Raw genomic sequence first — 24,840 nt, 5'->3', positions numbered from 1 at the left:
CCACATACAATACTGAGCCTCGTTTTGACTTGTTTTAAGGACATTACATCAAAGTTGGATCAGCCTGTAGTGTGTTTTTCCATTTCAATGTTGGGGGTGACTCTAAATCCAGGCCTCCATTGGTTAATACATTTGATTTCCATTGATGATTTTTGTGTGATGTTATTGTCAGCACATTCAACTTTGTACAGAACAAAGTATTCAATGAGAATATTTCATTCATTCAGTTCTAGGATGTGTTATTTGAGTGTTCCCTTTATTTTTTTGAGCAGAGTATATATGCCCTCACAATGGTGGACCATGACACAAAGCTTGCCACTATTGCTCCTGTCAAAGATCTTACCTCCAAAACTGCTTCTGAAGTCTTCTATACCGAGTTCATCCAACACTATGGATGTCCAGATCATATCCTCACTGATTATGGACCTGCCTTTGAATCTCAACTTTTCCACAAGCTGTGCAAGTACAGAGATTGCAAGAAACTGCGTACCACTGCTTACTGTCCACAAGGTAATTGACTAGGTGAAAGAGTGAACCAAGTCATCAGTATGCTGTGCACTGCTTCTGCCACCAGGGGAACTGAGTGGCCTGAGATTCTGAAAGATCTTGTCCACATCTACAATAACTCCACCCATTGCTCAACTGGTCATACTTCTGATGTTCTGTCGACAAGGCCAGTTGCCTTCAGACTTGGCTCTAGCTGTACAAGTACCTGACACCATTAATCCTTTTCCACACACAGACTGGGTGATTGAACACCACAGATGCATGGCGGAAGCCAAGGAAATTGTTAATTCTTGCATGGAAGTAGCATGAAGAAGACAACAAGAAGACTAATCAACATGCCCATGCAAAACCCCTACAAATTGGCGACCGAGTCTGGCTCCGAAACAACCATCGGACAGGAAAATTGGATCCACTTTGGGAAGTTGAACCGTACACAATAACTGCTATACCCTTTCCATCATCTGATGTGTACGAGATATCCAAAATGGGTTGGAAACCCCCCAGACGGTACACAGAAACCGCCTAAAACTGTGCCTCAAGGAAGAACTCCTGAGAGAGTCACCACTACCCAATTCAACTTTGATTGGAATACAGAATCCTCCAGATTCATCAGAAAGACTGCCGAGCCTCGCTGAACTTATCTTCGCTCCACAATTTGCGTTTCCTGGCTATTGTCAGTTCATTCCTACCTCAACAGAGAATACTTTTCTTCCACCTGAAGAAACCACAGAACCTGAACTAATCTCCAGCCAATGGACATTACCTCTGAGGCTCTCTGAGTGGAGTACCAAAGGTGTCCTACCAGCTCGGTACAGGGACTAGTTACTTCACCATATATCCTTCTTGAATGATATGCCCTCTTGACATTTACATACCCAGATTTACCAGATTAATGTGTGTTCTTTTTCTAGTTAATATAAAAGTTCAAGGACTGTGCCTGGCTCACAAAGCCAAGAAATTTTAAACTTTATTATAGTTATTACTAAGAATGTTGTTTATGCTTATGTTTATCTACTATTGCATTTTTCCTAGGTATGGACATTTACATCAAATGCCTAGAGACTCTATCCCATTAACGTTTCTGAATATTCCTCATGTTCACATTCTACATTGGTTTTATTAGTAATTATTCCATTTTGCCATGCACTTGTGTATAGCACTTTTTCCTCTGTATCCCTAACTTTGTCATTTGTACAAGGCTTCACCCTCCAACTGTTCGCCGATTACGGCTTTTCTTAAGAGGAGGAGTATGTGGCATCCCGGTACCCATTCTGCTGCTGCTAAATGAGACCGTTGTAGTGTTGTATTAGATTTGTTCCATTTTGTGCACTGATTTAGGGGATATAATACATTGCATTGTAAATTGTACTTTCCTGCCATCTGCTGGCCAATGTGTGTATATGAAGTAATGATTATTCTCCTCACAACAATCTGCCATAGCAACGGCTGGGAGGAGTCTCCCAGCTCAGGGATCTCACTTTGACTAAATGCTGGAACAAACAAGTTGTGGGCGGTTCCTGTTGCCTCGAGAAGATGGAAGAGACAGATTATTCTCTGAGAGAAGTGTTTTCAATGCAAATCTACGCTGAGGGGACACTTTTCCTCACATAATTTCCTTCACAAAAAGAGTTAAGTGTCTTCTAGTCAGGAGAGAGAAGCTGTACATGGACTCTCCTGCTTTCTGGTTATCCTGATCACTTCTAGCCAGGACCAGTGTGTTTCCACAGAGAGCCAATCTGTGAAGGTCCCTCCATCAGTGTAATATTTCTTGGACTGCGCATAGCATTTCCTCTACTAGAAAGTGAAGAGAACTCTGCTCCAGCCGCCCTGAGAGGCCATAACCTCGCTTGTCTCATGAGGAGAGAACCATTACTTTCATAAGCACAATATACTGTGAACTTTGCCTGTAATAGAGACTGTACCCCGTTACCTCCTTCAGTAAAATTGTTATGTTTACAAGTTCACGTGCGTGTCTGGCTGCTTGAGATTGCACAAATATCACGGACAATTCAAAACCTGCACCCAGACACCACCGCTACAGGAGTGCCCCTAAGGGGTTCTATACCATCGACAAGTGCCACCTCCTGCTTTTGAAATTGTAGTGGACACTAGGGAAGTTTTAAGGGGTCCAGCGACCCACTTCAGCTACTATGACATCATTATCTGCTGCCAGTGAGACTACATACCCCAGCTGGACCTTCTGCAACATCTTGGGCCCCCCCCCCCCCAAGTGGCCCACCACATTCAGGTAGCATTTTAGTACTTAATTTTACCTTTTCCTACTAAATTGAGATCTAGGTCACTAAGATTGAAGAGAGTTCTAATATCCTCCAACAGATGATCAGAAACACCAAGTTCTGAACAAAGTGTGGAAGCGGTCCAATTTTTTCTCAAAGGCAGGGGGGAAACAGTTCGATAAACAATGAATTTGTTTTAAATGCCCTTAGATTTTAATTATCAAATATTTAAATTCTATACATTTCTCTACATGTTTTAAATTAGAAAACTGTGCAATGTACCCAATGCATGGAAATAAAAACTAGTAAAGATTTTGTACTTAACTCATGTTTTTGCACACACTGCTATTATTGAACACTACTGTACACCTTCGGAAGTGCTTTACATGCTATTTTAGAGGCTCTAAAGACTTACATTTGGAAAGTCTGGATTTTCTTATTCTGTTATAGTAGTATTTGAAGCTTTATCATTTTATGGGCTGTCGAATGTGGCGATACTAATTGTGTGTACATTTTTCCATGTGTATATTTTGATATTAAGCATTTTTGATTGGAAAGGAAATTTCAACTTTGTCGCTTGGCACACGTGGCGTTTTTTGCTGCATGTTTTCCACAGCATTTTAGTTCCTTAAAATATGCTGCATTTTACATTACCAGCAAAATCCATGAGATCTCTGAAATTTCATGCACACGCTGCTTTTTTTCCCCCTCTGCACGTAATTGGAGCTCTGCAGCCAAAATGCATCATGTGGATTGTGGTTTTCACCCTAACGAAAAAAAGAAAAAAAAACTTGAGCAACTGTAATGCACCAAATAAAAAAAAAACTGAAGGATGTGCAAAGTATACACCTGCATCCATGCAGGGAAAAAAAAACGTGAACATACCCTTAGGGCAGGGAACCTCAGGCGCAAGGGCCCTCAATGACCTTTTCTTTGGCCCTCGGGCAGATTCCAGGGAGCCGGCAGCTGTGTTTTAACAGATGTCTGTCCTTTAATGTCTTGTTACTCTGCGGCCACGTGCATGCAACGTTCACTAGTGAATGCTGCAGCGCATGTAAATAAAAGATTGTTGTGGCGCTGGCCTGTGCCACCATCAGGGTGCACTTTGTGAGAGCACTTAAGCTCACGATGCGTACCCATCCCACAGAGGAGGACCGCTGTGGCCCCACATCTCCAGTGGTGACGTCTATGCCCTGGCTCCATTTCTTCTGTGATGTATATAGTGTAGACCTCCCACTGCTTGAATGCTATAAACATTATGTGAGCAGTGATGAATTTCACACTGAGACCTTTTTTGCACATTTTTAATGCAGGATGCAGCCAGGCCCTTTAGTGTTGGCTGGGTGAATTAGGGCGTCTGTCTTTGTGGGATGCGATTGTATAGTGCTGGACAAGCCGGTCTGATCTAATAGTATGGGCGTCACCAATAGACTGTAAGCCAGACACTGTGCATCACACGTATCTGTGACTGACGTCCTATGCAAACCCCATCTGTGTGTATGTATAATACTACACAGCCACCCACTCCATGAATTGGTTTGTGAGTGGCAGTTTGCATCAGTATTTTGCACATGTGCTGCCCCCGCTGCATCCTGCTAGTGCATTGATAATCTGACCTGGTATTGGTAAAGCTTTATCTTTTTTGGTGATGCTTGACACCTGCAGCGTAATATACATCTGTATTCCGTACGACAAAAGCTGTGTGCCCACGATCCGGAGCCGCTGCGGACCTATACATTGTCAAACCCGCAGCGGCCAGATGTTGCAGCATAGTGGATGGTATTTGTAGAAATCCCATGTCCACTATGCGTCTGCAGATTCTGCGGAAACCTACATGCGGTGCGTCTTTCCAGATCGCATGTTAATTTCTCTTGCGGGTACGCTTCCATGCTTTCCCCATAGACCTAACCTCTGAGGAAAGTCCGCATGTGGGAGGGGGGTGGCGGGGGTAGCGCTGCTCATTTACACAGATGAATGGAAGCCGCCGGCAGCTCTTCTGCAGCATCTGTGCCGCAGGCCTGGACACATCTTGGGCACGTACCCTCACTGCTATGAGTGCTTTACAAAACTCATCAGCGCAAAGAGTTGCCTGTGGTCCAAACCAACGCAAATATGGAAAAGCAGTTATGAGTAGCAACCAGAGCTATGGAGTCTGTAAGCCAAACCTCTGACTCCTCCAGTTCCCTGACTCCCAACTCCACAGCACTGCCTCACTAATGAGCAAGTACATTAAGTGCAGCACAGATTCATTTCAACTAAAAGCCTAGATCCTTAGATTAGGAATAAAACATTTCATAACTTTCCCAAATTCTTATGAAAAAATTTACAACCAACACATACTGCATTGAATTACTGTACGTAATTTATTATATATTTTAGGAGTCGGCACATTTTATACCGACCCCACGAAAATGGACACCAACTCAGACTCTACAGCCGTGGTAGCAAAATCAACACCATCTAATATCAGTCACACCGAACAGAAGCAGCTCCAGCCGTCACATTAGGGGCGAGTTACCGTATTTTTCGGACTATAAGACGCACCTAGGTTTTAGGGGAGGAAAATAGAAAAAAGTAATCAAAAAATGTGGTCATGATGCCCTGTTAAGGGGGAGGTCTGCTGCTGACACTGTTATAGGGGTAATGTCCCCCAATTCTGTTAACATCCCCCCCCCCCATCCTGGTATACATGGCCCTCCCCATCCCCATCCTGGTATGCATGGCCCCCTCCTTCATGTTAGATGTGGCCCTCATCCCCATCCTGGTATGCATGGCCCCTCCTCATCCCCATCCCAGTATGATGTGCCCCCCCCCCCCATCTTCCTGGTATGCTTGGCACCCCCTGATCCTCATCACGCTCTACACAAAAAAAAAACCACACAACGCCGACAGGGATCTCACTGTGTGAGCCACGCATGGCTTAACTGCCATGCACCCTCACACTGAGAGATGCTGTGCTGGAATAGTCACTGCTCCCCAAGCTGGGACTGTGTGTGGGGAACAGTGACCATTCACTGTCCTTAATAGTGCGCACACTGTTCCCGCAGCACGGCTCCTGCTGCCACTCTGCGGTCTGTGTGTCCGCTATTAAAGACCATTAAAATCCACTCCCACGGGTTATAGTGAATATTCATGATCTTTAATAGCAGGCACACAGACTGCAGAGCGGCAGCAGGAGCCGCGCTGCGGGTACAGTGTTTGCGCTATTAAGGTGAGTGAATGGTCACTGCTCCCCACACACACACAGTCCAGGTGTGGAGAGCATTGACTATTCCGGCACAGCATCTCTGTGTGAGGGACCATGGCAGTTACGCCATGCGCGGCTCTCACAGTGAGATCCCTGTCGGCAGCAGGGCAGGACGCAGTGCTGGAGGAGAGAGGAGGTGAGCATAATTGTTTGTTGTTTTTTGTGTGCAGCGTGATGGGGAACAAGGGGTGCCAAGCATACCAGGATGAGGAATGAGGGTAGCCATACATACCAGGAGCCGCTCTGCAGGTACAGTGTGCGCTATTAAGGAAAATAAATTTTCACTGCTCCCCACAGGCGTGGGGGAGCAGTGAATATTCATTTTCTTTAGTACCGGGCACAGTCTAGGCTTCAGCAAGCGGCTGCTGCCTCCTGTGCCCCGCTCCTTCGCCCTTACCCCCACACTCCCCACCACCCACAGTATAGGCTGCAGCAAGCAGCTGCTGCCTCCTGTGCCCCGCTCCTCCGCCGCTGTCCCCACACTCATCACCTCCCACAGTATATACACTACTCTAAAAAATAAAGGGAACACTCAAATAACACATCCTAGATCAGAATGAATGAAATATTCTCACTGAATACTTTGTTCTGTACAAAGTTGAATGTGCTGACAACACAATCACACAAAAATCATCAATGGAAATCAAATTTATTAACCAATGGAGGCCTGGATTAGGAGTCACCCCCAAAATTAAAGTGGAAAAAACACACTACAGGCTGATCCAACTTTGATGTAATGTTCTTAAAACAAGTCAAAATGAGGCCTTATTGCGTGTGGCCTCCATGTGCCTGTATGACCTCCCTACAATGCCTGGGCATGCTCCTGATGAGGTTGCAGATGGTCTCCTGTGGGATCCCCTCCCAGACCTGGACTAAAGCATCCGCCAACTCCTGGACAGTCTGTGATGAAACGTGACATTGGTGGATGGAGCAAGATATGATGTCCCAGATGTGCTCAATCGGATTCAGGTCTGGGGAACGGGTGGGCCAGTCCATAGCTTCAATGCCTTCTTCTTGCAGGAACTGCTGACACACCACATGAGGTCTGGCATTGTCCTGCATTAGGAGGAACCCAGGGCCAACCGCACCAGCATATGGTCTCACAAGGGGTCTGAGGATCTCATCTCGGTACCTAATGGCAGTCAGGCTACCTCTGGCGAGCACATGGAGGGCTGTGCGGCCCTCCAACGTAATGCCACCCAACACCATTACTGACCCACTGCCAAACCGGTTATGCTGAAGGATGTTGCAAGCAGCAGATTGCTCTCCACAGCATCTCCAGACTGTGTCACATGTGCTCAGTGTGAACCTGCTTTTATCTGTGAAGAGCACAGGGTGCCAGTGACTACTGGTGTTCTGTGGCAAATACCAAGCATCCTGCACGGTGTTGGACTGTGAGCACAACCCCCATCTGTGGACGTCGGGCCCTGATGGAGTCAGTTTCTAACAGTTTGTGCAGACATCTACACATTTGTGGCCTGCTGGAGGTCATTTTGCAGGGCTCTGGCAGTGCTCCTCCTGTTCCTCCTTGCACAAAGGCAGAGGTAGCGCCTTCAGCCTCTGGACACTACGCTGACAGACATAGCAAGCCGCCTTCTTGCCACAGCTCGCATTGATGTGCCATCCTGGGTGAGCTGCACTACCTGAGCAACTTCTGTGGGTTGTAGAGTCAGTCTCATGCTACCATGAGTGTGAAGGCACAACCAACATTCAAAAGTGACCAAAACATCAGCCAGAAAGCATTGGTACTGAGATGTGGTCTGTGGTCCCCACCTGCAGAACCACTCCTTTATTGAGGGTATCTGGATAATTGCCAATAGTTTCCATCTATTGTCTATTCCATTTGCACAACAGCATGTGAAATTGATTGTCAATCAGTGTTGCTTCCTAAGTGGACAGTTTGATTTCACAGAAGTTTGATCTACTTGGAGTTATATTCTGTTGTTTAAGTGTTCCCTTTATTTTTTTTGAGCAGTGTATTTATATCGGACTATAAACCCCCCCACACACACACACTTTCCTTCAAAATTTGAGGGAAAAAAAAAGTGCGTTTTATAATCCGAAAAACATGGCAATTAAATGTTTGACCATATATAGCAAGATCATTTTCAAGCTGATAATTTTGTGATGGCCTTAATAGCCCCCCTGAAAAAAAAAAAAAAAAAAAAAAAAAAAAACACCCCTGTGGTCTTATTCAATTCTCTCGATGGAACGCACGTCATGTCACTTCCGGCATCTTAAGTCTTGGTTCCAGGCCTTCTCGGTTTATAAATCCCTCTGTAGTGCATGCTTGCATTATTCAGATCCTTCTCATTTGGAAATAACATTGTATAGGGAGTCACGTGTTTAGTATTTTTTTTTTTGTTATTAGGCCGCTTGTTCAGCAATTTCTCTATATTACAGATTTGTTCCCTCATGATTGAGGAGACTACTGCTTGAAATGTGTATACACATCTGGATATATTTATTTATTATGATTTGTTTGAAGACCAATTATTTAATTTCATAGTATTCTCAAATTCCAGTGATAATATTCCCATGTTATTCTTTTGTTTATTGTATATACGGTGGATAAACTTTATAAAGGCAAAACAGCCGAAACGTTTAATTTCACTGGTCGCTTGAATAAATTTGGAAAAGCACTTCTCTTGTGCATGTATTGTACCCAAGGATATAGAATGAATGAGGCCCTAGTCAGAATACACTTTGAGATCCAATTATGCTTGGTCAGTTTTAAATTGCTCCTCAATGGAGTCATGCAGTGAGAAGTCAGGGATTTGGGTCCCAGTAACCAGACATCTATCACCTTTAAAGTTGTTGGAAAAAGCCTTCACTATATTTGTGGCACAAATTGGAAACTTTGGGCTCCATATTCTTTATTAGGTATGTAAGCAATGGAGCACAACTACTCTCTTGACTATGAATTAGAAAACAAAATGAAGCAGAAATGAGAAAGTTTTAGCTTTTAAAATTTTTATTCAAAAATGAATGCTTCATAAATGTCAGTGTGCACCTGCTTTAAATTCACCACTTATTAAAATTAAAACAAAAAAAAAGAAAACTGTACAAAATGAGTCTGTCAACATGAGCGTTTCCCTCTTTTAAACTATCGTCTTGGTCCTCCTCTTCCTCTGCCACGACCTCGCCCTCGCCCACGACCTCTCCCTCGGCCACGGCCAGCAACTGTTTTCAGAAGGAATAAAAAAAATAAATAAAATTAAATATCAAAGCATGAAATTATTTTTTTTTTGTATTAATCTATCCGTTTAACCATTGTTCCCCAATGTCCCCATAAAAAAAGTGAATAAGTGTCAGCACTTGGATAATTTTACATCACAAAATGATTTGTAACAATGAATGTCAGTGTCCATATGTGCCTCAAGTTTCTATAAATCCCATCCACTTTAATGGAACTGTAAGACGCTGCTTTTTTTGCGCAACCAACATATACAGCATCATAAACTCATCGTGAGTACTTAAAATTTCGATGTCACTAAATGCTGCTGCACAGATGTTATTACATGTGCTGCTCTATAGTACTAGGCAGTTAAGTCACATCTGGTTACGAGTGATCTGTAAAAGCACACATCCTGTGTAATTCTTTCAACTGTGCAAACTTTGGGTGCTTACACACTGATGGTGTTTCCCAATAGTTGTACAGGCTAAATAGGTTGTCGATCAACACCAAGAGAGCAAAATACTTGTTCATTGGAAGAAATGATCTTTAAACTTGCTTAAAAAGGAATCCCTCATAGCACATCATGACGTGTAAAGGTGCTGCAGAGAACAAATGAGACGTGCAATGCATAGGCTGTGAAGTACAGAGCCTGGCTAAACAGGCTATTTAGCGACTGCCAATCTGCAAACATGTAGCTGATCGGAGGTCTTAACATAACACATCTTGCATTTTAAGTCTAAAGTCCTTAAAGGGAAACTGTCAGCAGGAATTTGCCGAGTGCACACACAACATTATTGGCACAGAGATATCTTCAGGTCGTTCAGTATGTTTGCTGGATGTGTAACATGACTTTTTTTTTTTTTAATAAACAAAGGATTTAAATTGCATCTTTCTTCACCATGTGATGTCTAGTCGGGTCCCAGACTACGCCATGCAGAATCAACATTGGTTTCTGATGTACAAGTCTCCTGTGAGCTGACTTCCCCCCCCCCCCCCCCCCCCTCTGTATTTGCACTTTGGGAACTAAACCCATCAAGGAATTCATCTAGGGGTGTGTTGAGCCACAGGTGCTTCACAGAACTTTAGGAGGAGCGTCATTTGGCTTTTAGAATACAGATATCCCGTTTGAATAGATTGTGGGCATTAGCCAAGCCCCTGACGTGCCAGATCAGCAGCCACCATCACCACCCTGTCAAGTCTCAGAAGCCACGAGTTTGGACCGCATGTTCCTCACCCTGATCCTCCTTCCTCCCACCATGCAGAGTGCCCAGAGACAACTGTTCCCACTCTTGGACACTCCGAAGAGCTGTTCACTTTTCCATTTGTAGATTGGGGCCTCTCGCCTGGCCAGTTTCAAGCGAGTCAAGAGGAGAACGCATGTAGTGATGCCAAAATATTGGAACAGCCATGGTCACAGGAAGGCGACAGTGGGAAAGTGCAATTACTGTCACAAGAGGTGGATGAGACAACTGCCAGAAAGTCAGGAGGAGGAACATGGTGCAGAAGTGGAAGACGAGGTGGTGGATGATATAGTAACTGACCCAACCTGGCAGGGGGGGACACACAGAGCAAGGACAGCAGCACACAAGGGAAGGGTGGCGTAGCACAACAGGCAGGAAGAAGCAGCATGGTGGCCGCAGACAAGGCGGGAAAGCGTTCCTCGTAACGCCAACATGACGGAAGTTGCCAGTACAACTGTTAGGTCCTTCAGAGTCTAGTTTTTTTTGTTTGTTTTTTAAAGACTGCAGATAAGGCCATTTGCACCACCTGCCAGGCCAGCATCAGCAGGTGTAGCAAAACTATCAGCCTGACCACCAGCATGATCAGGCACATAGCAGCAAAGCACCCAACTAAGTGGGCCAAACCCCAGGGTCCAGCAACAATGTCTGCGGGTGACACCACTGCTTCTTCTGCTGTTGTGTGTACACACCAATCCCCTGACCATGGAGCATGCGAAGATGCCTACCTCCCTGCACACTCAACTAGCACATCGTTCAGTTGTCCCCACCCCAGTCCTTTGAATGCAAGCAAAAATACAAAGCCAACACCCCACTACTAGATTCACACATTTCACGAATGCTTGCACTCGAAATGTTGCCTTTTAGACTCGTGGAGACGGAAGCTTTCCGCAACCTGATGGCGGTGGTAGTCCCACGACACTCTGTTCCCAGCCACCACCATTTCTCCCGGTGTGCCGTCCCCACATTACACAAGCACGCGTCTCAGAACATTAGCCGTGCCCTCAACGCAGTTACTGGAAAAGTCCACCTAACATGTCCTCATGACGCCAATTGCGGGCCCTGTGTCAATCAGGGTTGCCCCCACAGTCTACAGCTCCTGCACCTCAGCCTCTATCTCTGAAATGACCGCATCAGTCACAAGCTGGAAGCATTTCATCGGCAAAGGGGCAACAGGCTGTGCTGAAACAATTATGCTTAGGTGACAAACCGCACAATGCTTAAGAGTTGTGGACAGCTCTGTGGATGACACCGCTGAACCTACAGCCACGCATGGTCGTGTGTGACAATTGTTGGAACCTGTTAGCGGCTCTGAAGCGAGGCGAGGTCACACACGTACCATGCCTGGCCCATGTGCTTAACCTCGTGGTTCAGCGGTTTCTCAAAACCGACCCGGATCTGCTTGTCAAAGTACGCCGCCCGTTTTAGAAAGTCAGCTACAGCTTCCACTGCCCTTGCTGTGCTTTAGCAGCTTCCAGCTCACCAATTGGTGTGATGTCCCCACGCGTTGGAACTCTACATTGCAGATGTTGGGAAGGATTTGTGAGCAGAAGAGGGCAGTTTTTGACTACCAGCATCAACAAGGTCAGTATTCAGGTCAGACTCCACACACAAAACCTCAGGAGTGGAAATTGATGTCAGACATCTGTGCCATCCTCCAAAACCTTGAGGACTCCACCAAGATGGTGAACGGCGATGATGCCATAATTAGCATCACCATCCCGCTTCTGTCTTCTGAAACGCTCGCTGCTTACAATTAAAGAGGATGCATTGCACGTGGAGCACAATGAGATGGAGCAAGGAACCATACAGCCCAGCCTCATCTCAACGTGGATTGGGCAACAATGAGGAAGAGGAGGAACAGGAGCTAGTTTCCTGCGCTATAAAAGGTACTACCTGCACAAACACTGAAGCCTTGCCTCTTTGCAGTCTGGCACACATGGCCGAGTTTGTTACACTGCCTTTCCCGTGACCCTTGCATTGTCCAAATTTTGGGTGACAGTCATTACTGGTTGGTGACACTTCTAGACCCACACTACAAGGAGAATGTCTGTCTTATTCCCTTGCAGGACACGCTTAGAAAAAAAATGGGTCAGTACCAGAAGGCCCTTGTTGCGGAATTATTTAAAACATTCCCATCTCAAAACGCTGGCGGCAGAGGTTACAGTTTGTTGGACAACCAAGGAGTACAGGCGAGAGAGACAACTCCAATCCAGCAGAGGCAGGGGAACACTGTCAAAGTTCTGGGAGTTTTCTCAGACCCTCCTATTGCAAAGGCCCTGATGCGCAGGGTACTCTCACAAGGAGGGAAGAGTTTGGGAAGATGCTGAAGGAGTACCTTGCCGACCATACCAACATCCTCAGTGATTCCTCTGTGCCTTATAATTATTGGATATCCATGCTGGACACGTGGCATGAACTGGCTCTCTTCTCCTTGGAGGTCCTGGCCTGCCACTAGCGTTTTGTCAGAGCGGTTTTTAGTGTTGCCGGGAGAATTATAACCGATAGGCTGACTCTCAAAAATGAATAAGATTGGGCCAGACTTCTCAACAGCACCAAATGATAGCACTGTAACAAAACTCAAATACGATGTCTTTTTTGGGAGGTCTAACTCCATTTCCATGCACCTCTGTCTTCACACCAAGACATAGGTATACGCTTCCTGATTTTGTCAGTCTATTTACTCCTCCTCCACCACATCTACCATATCACCTCCTCTGTCACTTGCAAGGGGCATTGGAGTGCCTCCAAAAACCTTTTGGCAGCCGTTGCAGTCACTGCATACACAAGAACAGTATGGGAGACCTGCTCCTTTCTAATGGAAACAACTAAGCATAGCCGGCTGATGGCTCTCTAACAATAGTAAGGATAATAGGATTTATGAGTCACTCCTTCATAAAACAGGATGTGTCTAATCATGTTTCACACACCACATGGCCAAATAAGGCTCTAAAATGGTAAAAGTGACATTTCCCGGTAAATGCATTTTTCACCGTTGAAAGCAATGCAAAAGTACAAAAAAATAAATAAACTACGTGTGAACATAGCCCAAGATGTGGAGGAGCACTCTTGTTTTGGGTTATTTATTTTGCCTTATATACAAGTCATTATTCTGAAAAGGATGTTCCTTAACATTTTTTCCTGGGATATCCATTTTGGTTTCGTTTTTGTATATTTTATTGTGAGTGCGTAAAAGTGGTGTAATACTCTAACATTGTTGACAGCAGTGACCTGGGGGTCAGATGCTTCCAGGGGTCTTTCCAATGCTGTTCCCATGTTATTTGAGCAATGTTCTCACCAATTTGGGCACTGTTTAGGCACTCTGCAGACACCTGGAAAAAATGCTTGAGTTTCCCATAGACTTACATTGGGCTCGTTACTCAGATCGAGCAATGAGTACCCGAGCATTTTAGTGCTCGCTCACCACAATTATGCATTTTAGGACTGTGGATAGCCCTCCAATTTGGATTGTATGTGGTACCATTGTTCAATTGACTAAAATATGTTATTTATACTTGACACTATCATGTTCATTTGATTTCCACCCCCTTTTCTGTAGGTTGTTTTGGCCATGTTTTTTAGTATTTCCTATTGTGATCAATAAAGTATATACTTTTAATATGTGGAGCTGGAATCTCTTCCTTATTGGTACAGTTATATATTTTTTATTTATTTTCACTGTACCGATATATAATGTTCTACCTAAGAAATGTGCAGGGCTGCTGTCTTCAGCCTGTACATCACTTAGGTACAGCTGCTGTCCCCGTTAAATATGTTCTCGTCTCCGCAGTAATGCCTTACATGTTGGTGTGGTTTGAGCATGCTGCAAGGCTCAGAAGAGGGAGGCCACTTGGCTTTCAGGCTAAGTGCACACGAAGCGTTTTCGTGGTGGTTATCCCGCTGCGAAAATACTTGTTAATAGGTCTGCCAGGTATAACAATGCTAATCCGGATGTGCTGTGCACATGATGCAATGCGAATCCGTAGCAGAAATTTCTGCGTTAAAAACCGAAGCATGACCATTTCTTGTGAGATCCTGTCGCGGCCACTGGCTTGCATTGAATCGCAGAAAACCCGCAGGTATAATATCAATACCTGTGGATTTGCTGCGTTTCAATTAAAGGCAATGGCCGTGAATTCACGGCGGAAACGTGGTGCGGGTGGTACCCGGGTCGGGAGAGGACTACTGCTCATCTGATCGGTAGTCTGCTCTGCCCACAGTAAAAAAAAAAAAAAAAACACACCTTGTACTCACCTGTCCGACGGCCCTCGGTGTCCTCCTGGTCCCTGGTTGTGATCCTCTCCTCCCGGCGGCCAGCGGTACACTGCAGAGTACAGAGCTGCCAGGACCTGCGGTGACATGAGCGATCATCTGATGCTCACATGAACTGACCCTGGGAACATTCGCAAGAAAGTTCCCAGGGTAGTAAACTCACCAGGGCTTTTCAGCTGATCAACCCCAGTGACCTCACTCCTGCACAGCAATGTACACTGACAGGAGTGATTTTATTCTCCTTGTCAGTGTACAATGCTGTCTTCTACAGCAGTGACGTCAGTGATTTCTGATGTCACTGCTGTACAAGTGACCCAGATCGCCATGGGACACTCGTTGGCATAATCGTGGACCAAGTCATTGATGGCGGACAGGTGAGTGATATGGTTGTTTATTTTAGTTTTTTTTTTTCAGAAGATCAAGGGAGTCGGGGACTGGGAGGGTAATAAAATAAAAAAACAAAACACACGGGTCTACAATTTATTTCATTAGGCTGTGTACCCACTATGCGTTTTTCAAGCGTTTTTTTAGCACGGAATTTCCGCAGCGAAAACGCTTGGCAATAAGTGCCCCATGGTCCCCAATGATAATCCGCATGTGCTGTGCACATGCTGCGAAAACTTCCGCTGCGGATCATTGCGGAAAAATACGCAGCATGTACATTAATTTTGCGAACAAACAGAATAATTGCTGCCATTGACTTGCATTGAATCGCTTAATATCTGCATGACATGTGCACATGCGGATATTAAGTGATTCAATGTGCGGATGGTACCTGGGTCTGGAGAAGAGGAGACTCTCCTCCAGACCCGCATACCATGGTACCTATTAAAAAAAATTTAAAATAAAAAATAAACAAACATACACTACATAGTAACATAGTTTTTAAGGTTGAAGGAAGACTAAGTCCATCTGGTTCAACCCATAGCCTAACATGTTGATCCAGAGGAAGGCAAAAAAATAAAAAAATCATGTGGCAAACACTAAACTCCACATAGGAAGGAATCTTTTTTCCCCCAGACTCCATACAACAATCAGTCTAGTTCCCTGGAACAACGCCCTATCAAGGAATCTAGTATATATAACCTGAAATATTGTACTTTTCAAGAAAGGCATCCATGCCCTTCTTAAATTTTAGTAGTGAATCACTCATTACAACATCATGCGGCAGAGAGTTCCATAGTCTCACTGCTCTTACAGTAAAGAATCCACGTCTGATTATGATTAAACCTTCTTTCCTCCAGATGTAGAAGATGCCCCCTTGTCCCCGTCTCTGGCCTCAGAGTAAAAAGATCTGTAAACCGGTCTTTGTACTTTCCCCTCATATTTGTACATAGTAATAAGATCACCACTAAGCCTTCGTTTTTCCACAGTAAATAACCACAAGTGTAATAACCTGTCTTGGTATTGCAGACCCCCCCCCCCAGTCCTCTAATAACCTTGGTCGCTCTTCTCTGCACCCTCTCTAGTTCAGCTATGTCTTTCTTATACACCCGAGACCAGAACTGTACACAGTATTCTAAGTGTGGTCGCACTAGTGACTTGTATAGAGGTAAAATTATGTTCTCCTCATGAGCATCTATGCCTCTTTTAATGCATCCCATTATTTTATTTTCCTTTGCAGCAGCTGCCTGACACTGGCCACTAAACGTGAGCTTGTCGTCCACCAATACACCCAGGTCTTTTTCAGTTACAGTTTTGCCCAGTGTTTTACAATTAAGCATATAATTATACATTTTATTTCCTCTGCCCAAATGCATTACCAAGTGCAAGCTTCTAGTTTACATAGATCCTCCTGTAATATAAAATTGTCCTCCTCCATATTGATCACCCTGTAGCGTATAGTGTCATCTGCAAATATTGAAATATTATTCTGTATGCCCCATACAAGGTCATTAATAAATATGTTAAGAAGGGGGCCCAATACTGACCCCTGTGGTATCCCACTGTTAACTGAGACCCAGTCTGAGTGTTTTCCATTAATAACCACCCTTTTGTTTCCCATCACTGAGCCAATTCTTAACCCACATATTTTCCCCTATCCCCTTTGTTCTCATTTTATGCATCAACCTTGTGTGGAACCGTATCAAAAGCTTTTGAAAAGTCCATATACACAACATCCACTGCATTTCCTTGGTCCAGTCTGGAACTTGCCTCCTCATAAAAGCTGATCAGATTAGTTTGACAGGAACGGTCCCTCGTAAACCCATGTTGATATTGGGTCATGAGGTTATTCTTCTTCAGATACTCTAGTATAGCATCTTAGGAAACTCTCCAGGATTTTACCCACAGTAGAGGTTCAGCTTACTGGCCTATAATTTCCAAGCTCAGTTTTTGTCCCCTTTTTGAATATGGCACATTTGCTATACGCCAGTCCTGTGGTACAGACCCTGTTATTATGGAATCTTTAAAGATTAAAAATAATGGTCTATCTATGACGTTACTTAATTCCTGCAGTACTCGCGGGTGTATCCCATCCGGGGCCGGGGATTTGTCAACTTTAGTGATTTTTAGACGCCGCCGTACTTCCTGCTGGGTTAAGCAAGTGACATTTAATGGAGAATTTTTGTTATTACTGATCATGTTTTCTGTCATGCGATTTTCTTGTGTAAATACGGTTGAAAAAAAATAATTTTGCATATTGGCTTTTTCCTCATTCACCATTTCACCCAGACTATTTCTAAGGGGGGCAACACTATTATTTTTTACTATTCATGTAGTTAAAGAATAATTTTGGGATTATTTTTACTTTCTCTGGCAATGATTCTCTCTGCCTCAATCTCTGCTGCCTTGATTTGCCTTCCGACGTCACCCGGTCTCCTGTATGATGCGCCCTGGCTCCCCGACGGTCTAAAAGGACCTTCCATGATGTCATTTAGTCGCGTGACCTGTCACATGACTAAATGAAGTCATGAAAGGTCCTTTCACACCACTGCGAGCCGTACAAGAGACCAGACGCAGTAGAGAAAAGACCGGGGGCCATCAGAAAGTATAATGGTTTTGTTTTTTTAATTTACCATTTTTATATATTTTTTTTCAACTATTAACTTGGTCACACTATATAAATCCATGCTGGTTACATGGATTTATATAGTGTGACCAAGTTGTCAAGCACTTTCCAAGTGATGCTAAAATCGCTTGGAAAAGCGCTTAACCCGCATGCAGAAATGCATGCAAAAAAGCTTGACAAACTTCTCCCTGGCAGGAAAAACGCATGTAAAAACCACATGTGTTTTTCCTGCCAGGGAGATGCGGAAAAAATCTGCAGCATTTCTGCATTGTGGGCACTTAGCCTTAAAATACTTTATTCTGGCTATGTCTTTTATTGAAAAAGCGGCAACCATTTTACTATGCGGTCAGTAATGGGGGCGTCTTAGAGACACTCTCCATTACTAACCTGGGCTTCACGTCAGCCGCCAATACAAGGCTGACTTGAACCCCAACCCCATCTGTGGGATGAGTTGATGGTTTTTATTCATACCATTATGGACTACATAAAATTTTAGTTTTTTCCCCTTCTCTCTGCCAGCCCAAGATAAAAAAGCTGATTCAAAAATTGCTTTTATTTTTTTTTCTTCACACCATTCACTGCAGTAAAAGTGATCAATTAACTTCATTCTTCGGGTCATTATGATCGCAGTGATACCACATGTGTTTGTTTTGCACACTAAAATCAAATTATTATTATTTTTTTTTTTTTTACTTTTTCCATTGCCATATTCTGACAGTTGCAACTTTTGTCAGAGCTATAAATGGGCACTTTTTTTGCGACACAAGATTTCATTGAATATCATTTTTTTACTACTTTAATCTTTGTTTTGCGTGCGAGTTTGACGAATAAGGCCATGTTCACACGTTTTTCAGCTTTTTATGCAAATTTTCAGCTGCCTTTTGCAGTACCAGCAAAGCATGAGAAACCAGAATTCTGTTCAGTGTTTTTTTGTTCCTTATTTTGTGCCTTGCATGTTTTTTTTTAGAAAATAGAGATGGTCACTTTTCACCCATAGGAAGTAATGGGTGGTGGGGGAAAAAAAAACAAAAAAAAAAAAAAAAAAAGAAAAAAAAAAAACACACCACACACCAAAATTTGCATCAGCATTTTTGATGGCAAAATGGAATGGGGATCTATTTTTTCACAGAACTTTATGTACATGAATAAATAGAGAGAAGGACAATGAAAAATACAAACCACCAAAAATACTCAACAAAATGCCCCTTGAAGATAATTTTGCTGCAATTTATGACGCAAAAAAAAAAAAAAAAAAAAAAAAAAAAAAACTCTAAAAATAGTTTTAGGCTATCAACTTTACCTGCTGTGATGGCTGGTCTAATACTCTGTGGTGCTTTTGTATTGCAAGGTATTAAATCTGTGAATCACACACAGGCAGGTGGTGAGTCAGGACCTCACAGGTCACCCCGCTGCCATTATTCGACCTAGGTTCACCATAGAGACCATCAGCTTGACACAACTGCTTTGTGCCGATTGGAGGAAAGGAGCTCCCTCCCTCTCTGTAAGCCGGTCGATGCCGCTGTTGCCATCGGCATCAGATGTTAAACGCCCGCGATTGGTGCTAGAACTGATCGTGGGTGTTACTGCAGGGTGTCCGCTATGATATATAGCGGACACTTGCCAATTTTGCTGCTGATGTCATGAAGAGGTTAAACAGTTATATTAAAGCAGCAAATGGAAAGACATACAATTTAAAGATAAAATTTCCATGTGCCCTGTAAACCAAAAAGCAACTTAACCCTTTAATGACAGCAGATATGCATTTTATACACTGGTCATTAATGGGCCTTACTCCTGCCAAACAGCAAACTGTTATAAGCACATAACCTTTTCATTTTAAAAATATTGAAAGTGTTTCGAAATTTGACAAAAGTCAATGCAAATCCTATTGACCTAAATTTACCTCTAAAAGTACAATGTATTATGAAAAACACAATCCAATATCACTGGAAAATGTGGACTTATTCCAGAGTTATGGCCACAAATCAGATTTGAAAAATGGGCCCTTCACAGGCAGCATGAATAGCCAACAGGCTACTTCATTGCATTAAACTACAATTGACAGCACCTGAAAATTAGATGGCCCTGTGCACAGTAGCACATAACTAATGGAGGGATGAGACCATTACCTGGAAAAAAAAATCAGTTTCACTATGAAGTTTTTTTTTTTTTTTATAAAGCAAAGACTTACCAGCCTCTCTCTTTTTAGATTTAACTTTTGGTTCAACATCAACAAGTAAGGTGTCAAGTGGTAAGCTGTCCGGTAGGATGAAGTAACGGATGTTGTTCCCTCGAATACTTAAAGTTTCTAACTGAACGGGTTCTCGGTTCTTAACAGTCATTTTGACAGCTTTCAGATGTGTATTCATACTCACATCAACACCTAGGACAAATATTACAATTAATAGGACTCGCTAATCTTGTGAATATTAAAGGGAACCTGTCATGTGGAAGAAAAAAAAACCTCAACCTGCAGGTTAAGAGGGCTCTGATGCCGTGCGGCTGCCACCCTGAAAGACTAGCTCAGTGAAGATAGACGACACTTGGTGTTTATAAGACTCCATGTAAAAGGGAGGAGCTCGGCTTCTAGCTCCATTCACACCCCACCTCCTCTACATAGCAGCTGCCGTCTCCTATTCAGTAATGGGAAAGTGTCTTCACTGAATGCAGATTTTACCCATAAGCTGAGGCCCATTTGTTACATCATAGCATATACAGCTCTGGCAAAAATTAAGAGACCATTGCAAAATTGTCACTCAGATTTTTCTCTTTATAGGTATATTGGAGTAAAATGTACATTGTTGTTTTATTCTATAAACTGACAACATGTCTCTGAAATTCAAAGCTAAAAATTTTGTATTTGCAGCAAATGAGAAATCGTAAAAATAAAAAACAGTGCTTTCAGACCTCAAATTACTCATGATTTAACTCAGGAAGAGTTCAGAAATCAATATTTGGTGGAATAACCATGATTTTTAATCACAGCTTTCATGCGTCTTGGCATGCTTTCCACCAGTCTTTCACACTGCTTTTGGGTGACCTTATGACACGCTTGGCAAAAAAAATGTAAGCAGTTCTTTGTTTGATGGCTTGTGACTATCCATCTTCCTCTTGATTACATCCCAGAGGTTTTCAATGGGGTTTAGGTCTGGAGATTGGGCTGGCCATTACAGGGTCTTGATGTGGTGCTCCTTCATCCACACATTGATTGACCTAGCTGTGTGGCATGGGGCATTGTCCTGCTGGAAAAACCAGTCCTCAGAGTTGGGGAATATTGTCTGGGCAGAAGGAAGCAAGTGTTTTTCAAGGATAACCTTGTATGCGGCTCGAGTCATACGTCCTTCACAAAGATTAACCTGCCCAATTCCAGCCTTGCTGAAGCATCCCCAGATCATCCACCAAATTTCACAGTGGGTGCAAGACACCGTGGCTTGTATGTCTCTCCAGGTCTCTGTCTAACCATTAGACAACCAGGTGTTGGGCAAAGCTGAAAATTAGTCTCAGAAGATTACCTTACTCCAGTCCTCTATGGTCTTTGGCAAACTTCAGCCTGGCTCTCCTTTGCTTCTCATTGATGAAAGGTTTTTTTCTAGCTTTACATGACTCGAGGCCTGCCTCTAGGAGCCCGTTATGAACTGTTCTTGCCGTGCACTTCACCCCAGCTGCCATTTGCCATTCCTTTGGTATGTCACTTGATGTCATCCTGCGGTTGCTGAATGATATTCGAATAAGATGACGGTCATCCCGGTCAGTGGAGTCGCCTTCGCCCTCTGCCGGTCTGTAGCTTTTTTGTCCTCAATGTCTGCTGCTTGACCTTGGTGTAATGGACTGCTGTCTTCGAAATTTTAACCCCTTCGAAACCCTGGGATTTTCCGTTATTTGCATTTTCGTTTTTTGCTCCCCTTGTTCCCAGAGCCATAGCGTTTTTATTTTTTGGTCAATATGGCCGTGTGAGGGCTTAATTTTTGCGGGACGAGTTGTACCTTTCAACGCCATTACTAGTTTTACCATATCGTGTACGGGAAAAAAAATTCCAAGTGCGGTGAAATTGCAAAAAAAAGTGCAATACCACAGATTTTTTTTTTTTTACCACGTTAACTGAATGCTAAAACTGACCTACCATTCTCCAGGTCATTAGGAGGTGAGGGCTTATTTTTTGCGCACCGAGCTGAAGTTTTTATTGATACCATTTTGGGGTAGATCCGATGTTTTGATCGCCCATTATTGCACTTATTGCAATGTTGCGGCAACCAAAAAAAGTAATTCTGGAGTTTAGAATTTTTTTCTTGCTACGCCGTTTACCGATCGGATTAATTCTTTTTTTTATATTGATAGATCAGGCGATTCTGAACACGGCGATACCATATACGTGTATGTGGGTTTTTTTTTTTTTTTATTATATTTTTAATGGGGCGAAAGGGGGGTGACTTAAACTTTTATATTTTTTTAATTTTTTTATATTTTAAAAACTTTTTTTTTCACTTTTTGCTTACTTCTATAGTCTCCATAGGAGACTAGAAGTAGCACTAGTCTGATCGCCTCTGCTACATACAGATGATCAGCAGATCACCTGTATGTAGCAGAAATGCTCCTGTGCTATGCGCACCGACCACTAGGTGGCGCTCATAGCGATCAGTACATGGCAACCACTGGGGTCTGCTGCAGACCCTGGGTTGTCATGCCCACCCATCGGTGACCCGCGATCACGTGACGGGGGTCACCGATGGGCGAGGTAAGTGACGCGCTTCCGGCGCGGCGCTGCTAAATGCCGCTGTCAGAAATTGACAGTGGCATTTAACATGTTAACAGCCGCGGGTGGATTGCGATTCCACCCACGGCTGTGGCGGGCACATGTCACCTGTAATAATCAGCTGACATGTGCCCGGTTCAGTGCGGGCACAGCACCGGAACCCTCACTGAACCGGGGGATTACAGCCTGTGCGTACTAATATGGCACAGGCTGTAAAGGGGTCAAGGATGGAGACAACATGACGCTCACTGTATCCCTCTACTACTAGTAAAGCCAGAATTGAGCCCTTTTCCTCACTCTAGAAAGAAGGAATTCTGCGGCATTAGTGAAGCGCTAGAACAACTAGACAGGGGATTAGGTTATAACACACAAACCTTTTATTGTTTAGTGCGCTCTCTAACGCCATGACGCGTTTCGATAGCAGACGCTATCTTCCTCAGGAAGATGTCATTGTGGAACACCCACTTCGGTCACACGGTCCTGGTCATGTGACCGCTGAAGCAGACAGAAGCTCCCTACAGCAGTTCCTGCTAAGTTGTGGTCATCTTACAGACTCCCACCTGGAAGCGTTTTCCCTTGTTGTGCGGGGCTCCTTTGCACAACAGGACCAGGTGAGTGGTCACTACATCTCCCCCTTCCAAACCTCAGGCTCTTCACCATTGGCGCTCCTACTGTTTTTGTTTTCCTTTTCCTCACTCTAGACTTTTCTTTTCAACTCCTTTGGCATGGTTAAAAGTTATGTTTTCATTCAAATTACTTTTGGGCTATTCCTAGCACTTGTTTTGCCATCCTGCTTGTCTAATTGCAAGAGGATTGTGAAGACCACAGCAGTGTTTTTTATACTTTCCCTCGTTACATAAGATTTGGTTCAGGTGATCACCTAATCAGAAGCACATTAAGTAGAATGAGGTGGACTTTGGTTGGAATTCAACTGACACTGGAATGGAATGGCTGTCAGACATGTAGAGATGGGGATTTTTAGAAAACTGTGCAGTGGTCTCTTCATTTTTGCCAGAGCTGTATAAAAGTGAATTACATGTCAATAAATAGCTGATCACTAGTGCAAAACATGGAAAGTAGTCACAAGCGATCAGCCCCTCCTATTACGTGTGTATTTAAGGTATGGGATCACTACACCAAGCTGAGACCAGGGAGATCACTGGGGCATCAGCAGCAATAAGGGGGGACCAGGAGGAATGCCGAGGGGCTGTCTGAGGCCTGCATACCCCTATGTGTGAGTGACGCCCCATTCAGCATTGGCACATGCCCGGCCTGCCTACCTGTGATGGTGCCATGCACCTGGGTGCCGTTCTTCAGCTCCACAGTCACCGTTTCATGGCTGAGTTTCATCAAAAACCTGAAAAGGACCAGAGAGCTGCTGAGTACAGACAGTCCGCCGCGAGGCCAGACATGGCGGCGCCCGCTGCCTCCCAGCCTTTCTTCCCGCCAGATTCAATCCCGCGCCATCCTCCGCCCTCACACTCTTACCTGACTAGCTTCATGACTGGCCGCCCTCTGTGCGCTGCTCTCACCCTCGGGAAGAAGAAAGCGGACGCTCCGTCACAGCTTATTTATGGCGAATAACACCACACCGGACAACGACACACAAACGGCAAACCGGAAGCCGGCAGCAACCCGGATGTGAGGCAATGGGCGGAGGCTGACTCTGCTGCCTGCGCTAGTGCAAGCTGTGCTGCGGCATGATGTAGGAGTCTCGTTACGTGACTGCAGACAGCTATGAAGGAATTGTGATCACTGCGCGCAGCCTGCAAATAATCCCCAGCATGTGAGGCTGCACGACACCTCCGCCAAGCTCTGGAGCCTCAGCCTGACACCCGAGCTGCTTCGCTGGCGGTGCTTGTGCGCATGTCTGCTCCTCAGGGTGGCTTGCCCGTCTCCAGGACTAAGATATGGCTTAACCTCCGGCAGAGCAGGCTGGTGGGTAACTGGCAGAGGCTCGCTGACTTCAGTATGGGCTCCTATGGCTTCTGCAGTGGGAGAATTGTATTATTCCTTTCTGTGGCCAGGTCTCCAGGAGGAAAGTGTGCGTGGAGCCTGACTGTACAGGAATGCCACCCGCTTACGGGGACGTACGAACAAAAGGATATTGGACGCACACACTGTACCCCACCCCAGCTCCCCCGGCAAAGCATGGTGACCCCAACACCAGTGCCATGGAGTCTGTTAATTTTGGTGGCGTCGGTATAGAAGGGATGGACTCTGACTCCTAAAATATATAATAACTTGGGCACAGTAATTCAATACAGTATGTAGGGAATATTTTTTTGTTAGAGTATGATTCCCCAACTATGAACCCCACACAAGCCCTGCTTGCAGTATAATGGGCCTACATACAATTTAATGGCCCCACACCTCTCCACACTGTATAATGGCCCGCACT

At 44.3% G+C, this 24,840-nt stretch overlaps 1 protein-coding gene across 1 annotated transcript; it reads right to left on the bottom strand.

Moving 5' to 3' along the window:
* Positions 1-8,947: 8,947 nt before the first annotated feature.
* SNRPD1 (small nuclear ribonucleoprotein D1 polypeptide) lies at positions 8,948-24,112 on the bottom strand. The gene is made up of 4 exons (XM_073678394.1): positions 23,928-24,112; positions 23,720-23,796; positions 19,881-20,072; positions 8,948-9,174 (listed from the first exon to the last, which is right to left on the bottom strand). The coding sequence occupies exons 1-4, from the start codon at positions 23,939-23,941 to the stop codon at positions 9,098-9,100; spliced, it is 360 nt and encodes a 119-aa protein (XP_073534495.1). The 5' UTR covers positions 23,942-24,112; the 3' UTR covers positions 8,948-9,097.
* Between the last annotated feature and the right edge of the window lie 728 nt (positions 24,113-24,840).

The sequence above is a fragment of the Phyllobates terribilis genome, unplaced genomic scaffold (genome assembly GCF_046119375.1).
Source record: "Phyllobates terribilis strain yellow unplaced genomic scaffold, ASM4611937v1 Scaffold_4__5_contigs__length_816908805, whole genome shotgun sequence".
Taxonomy (NCBI): Eukaryota; Metazoa; Chordata; class Amphibia; order Anura; family Dendrobatidae; genus Phyllobates; species Phyllobates terribilis.
This window is presented reverse-complemented; position numbering and strand designations above follow the sequence as displayed.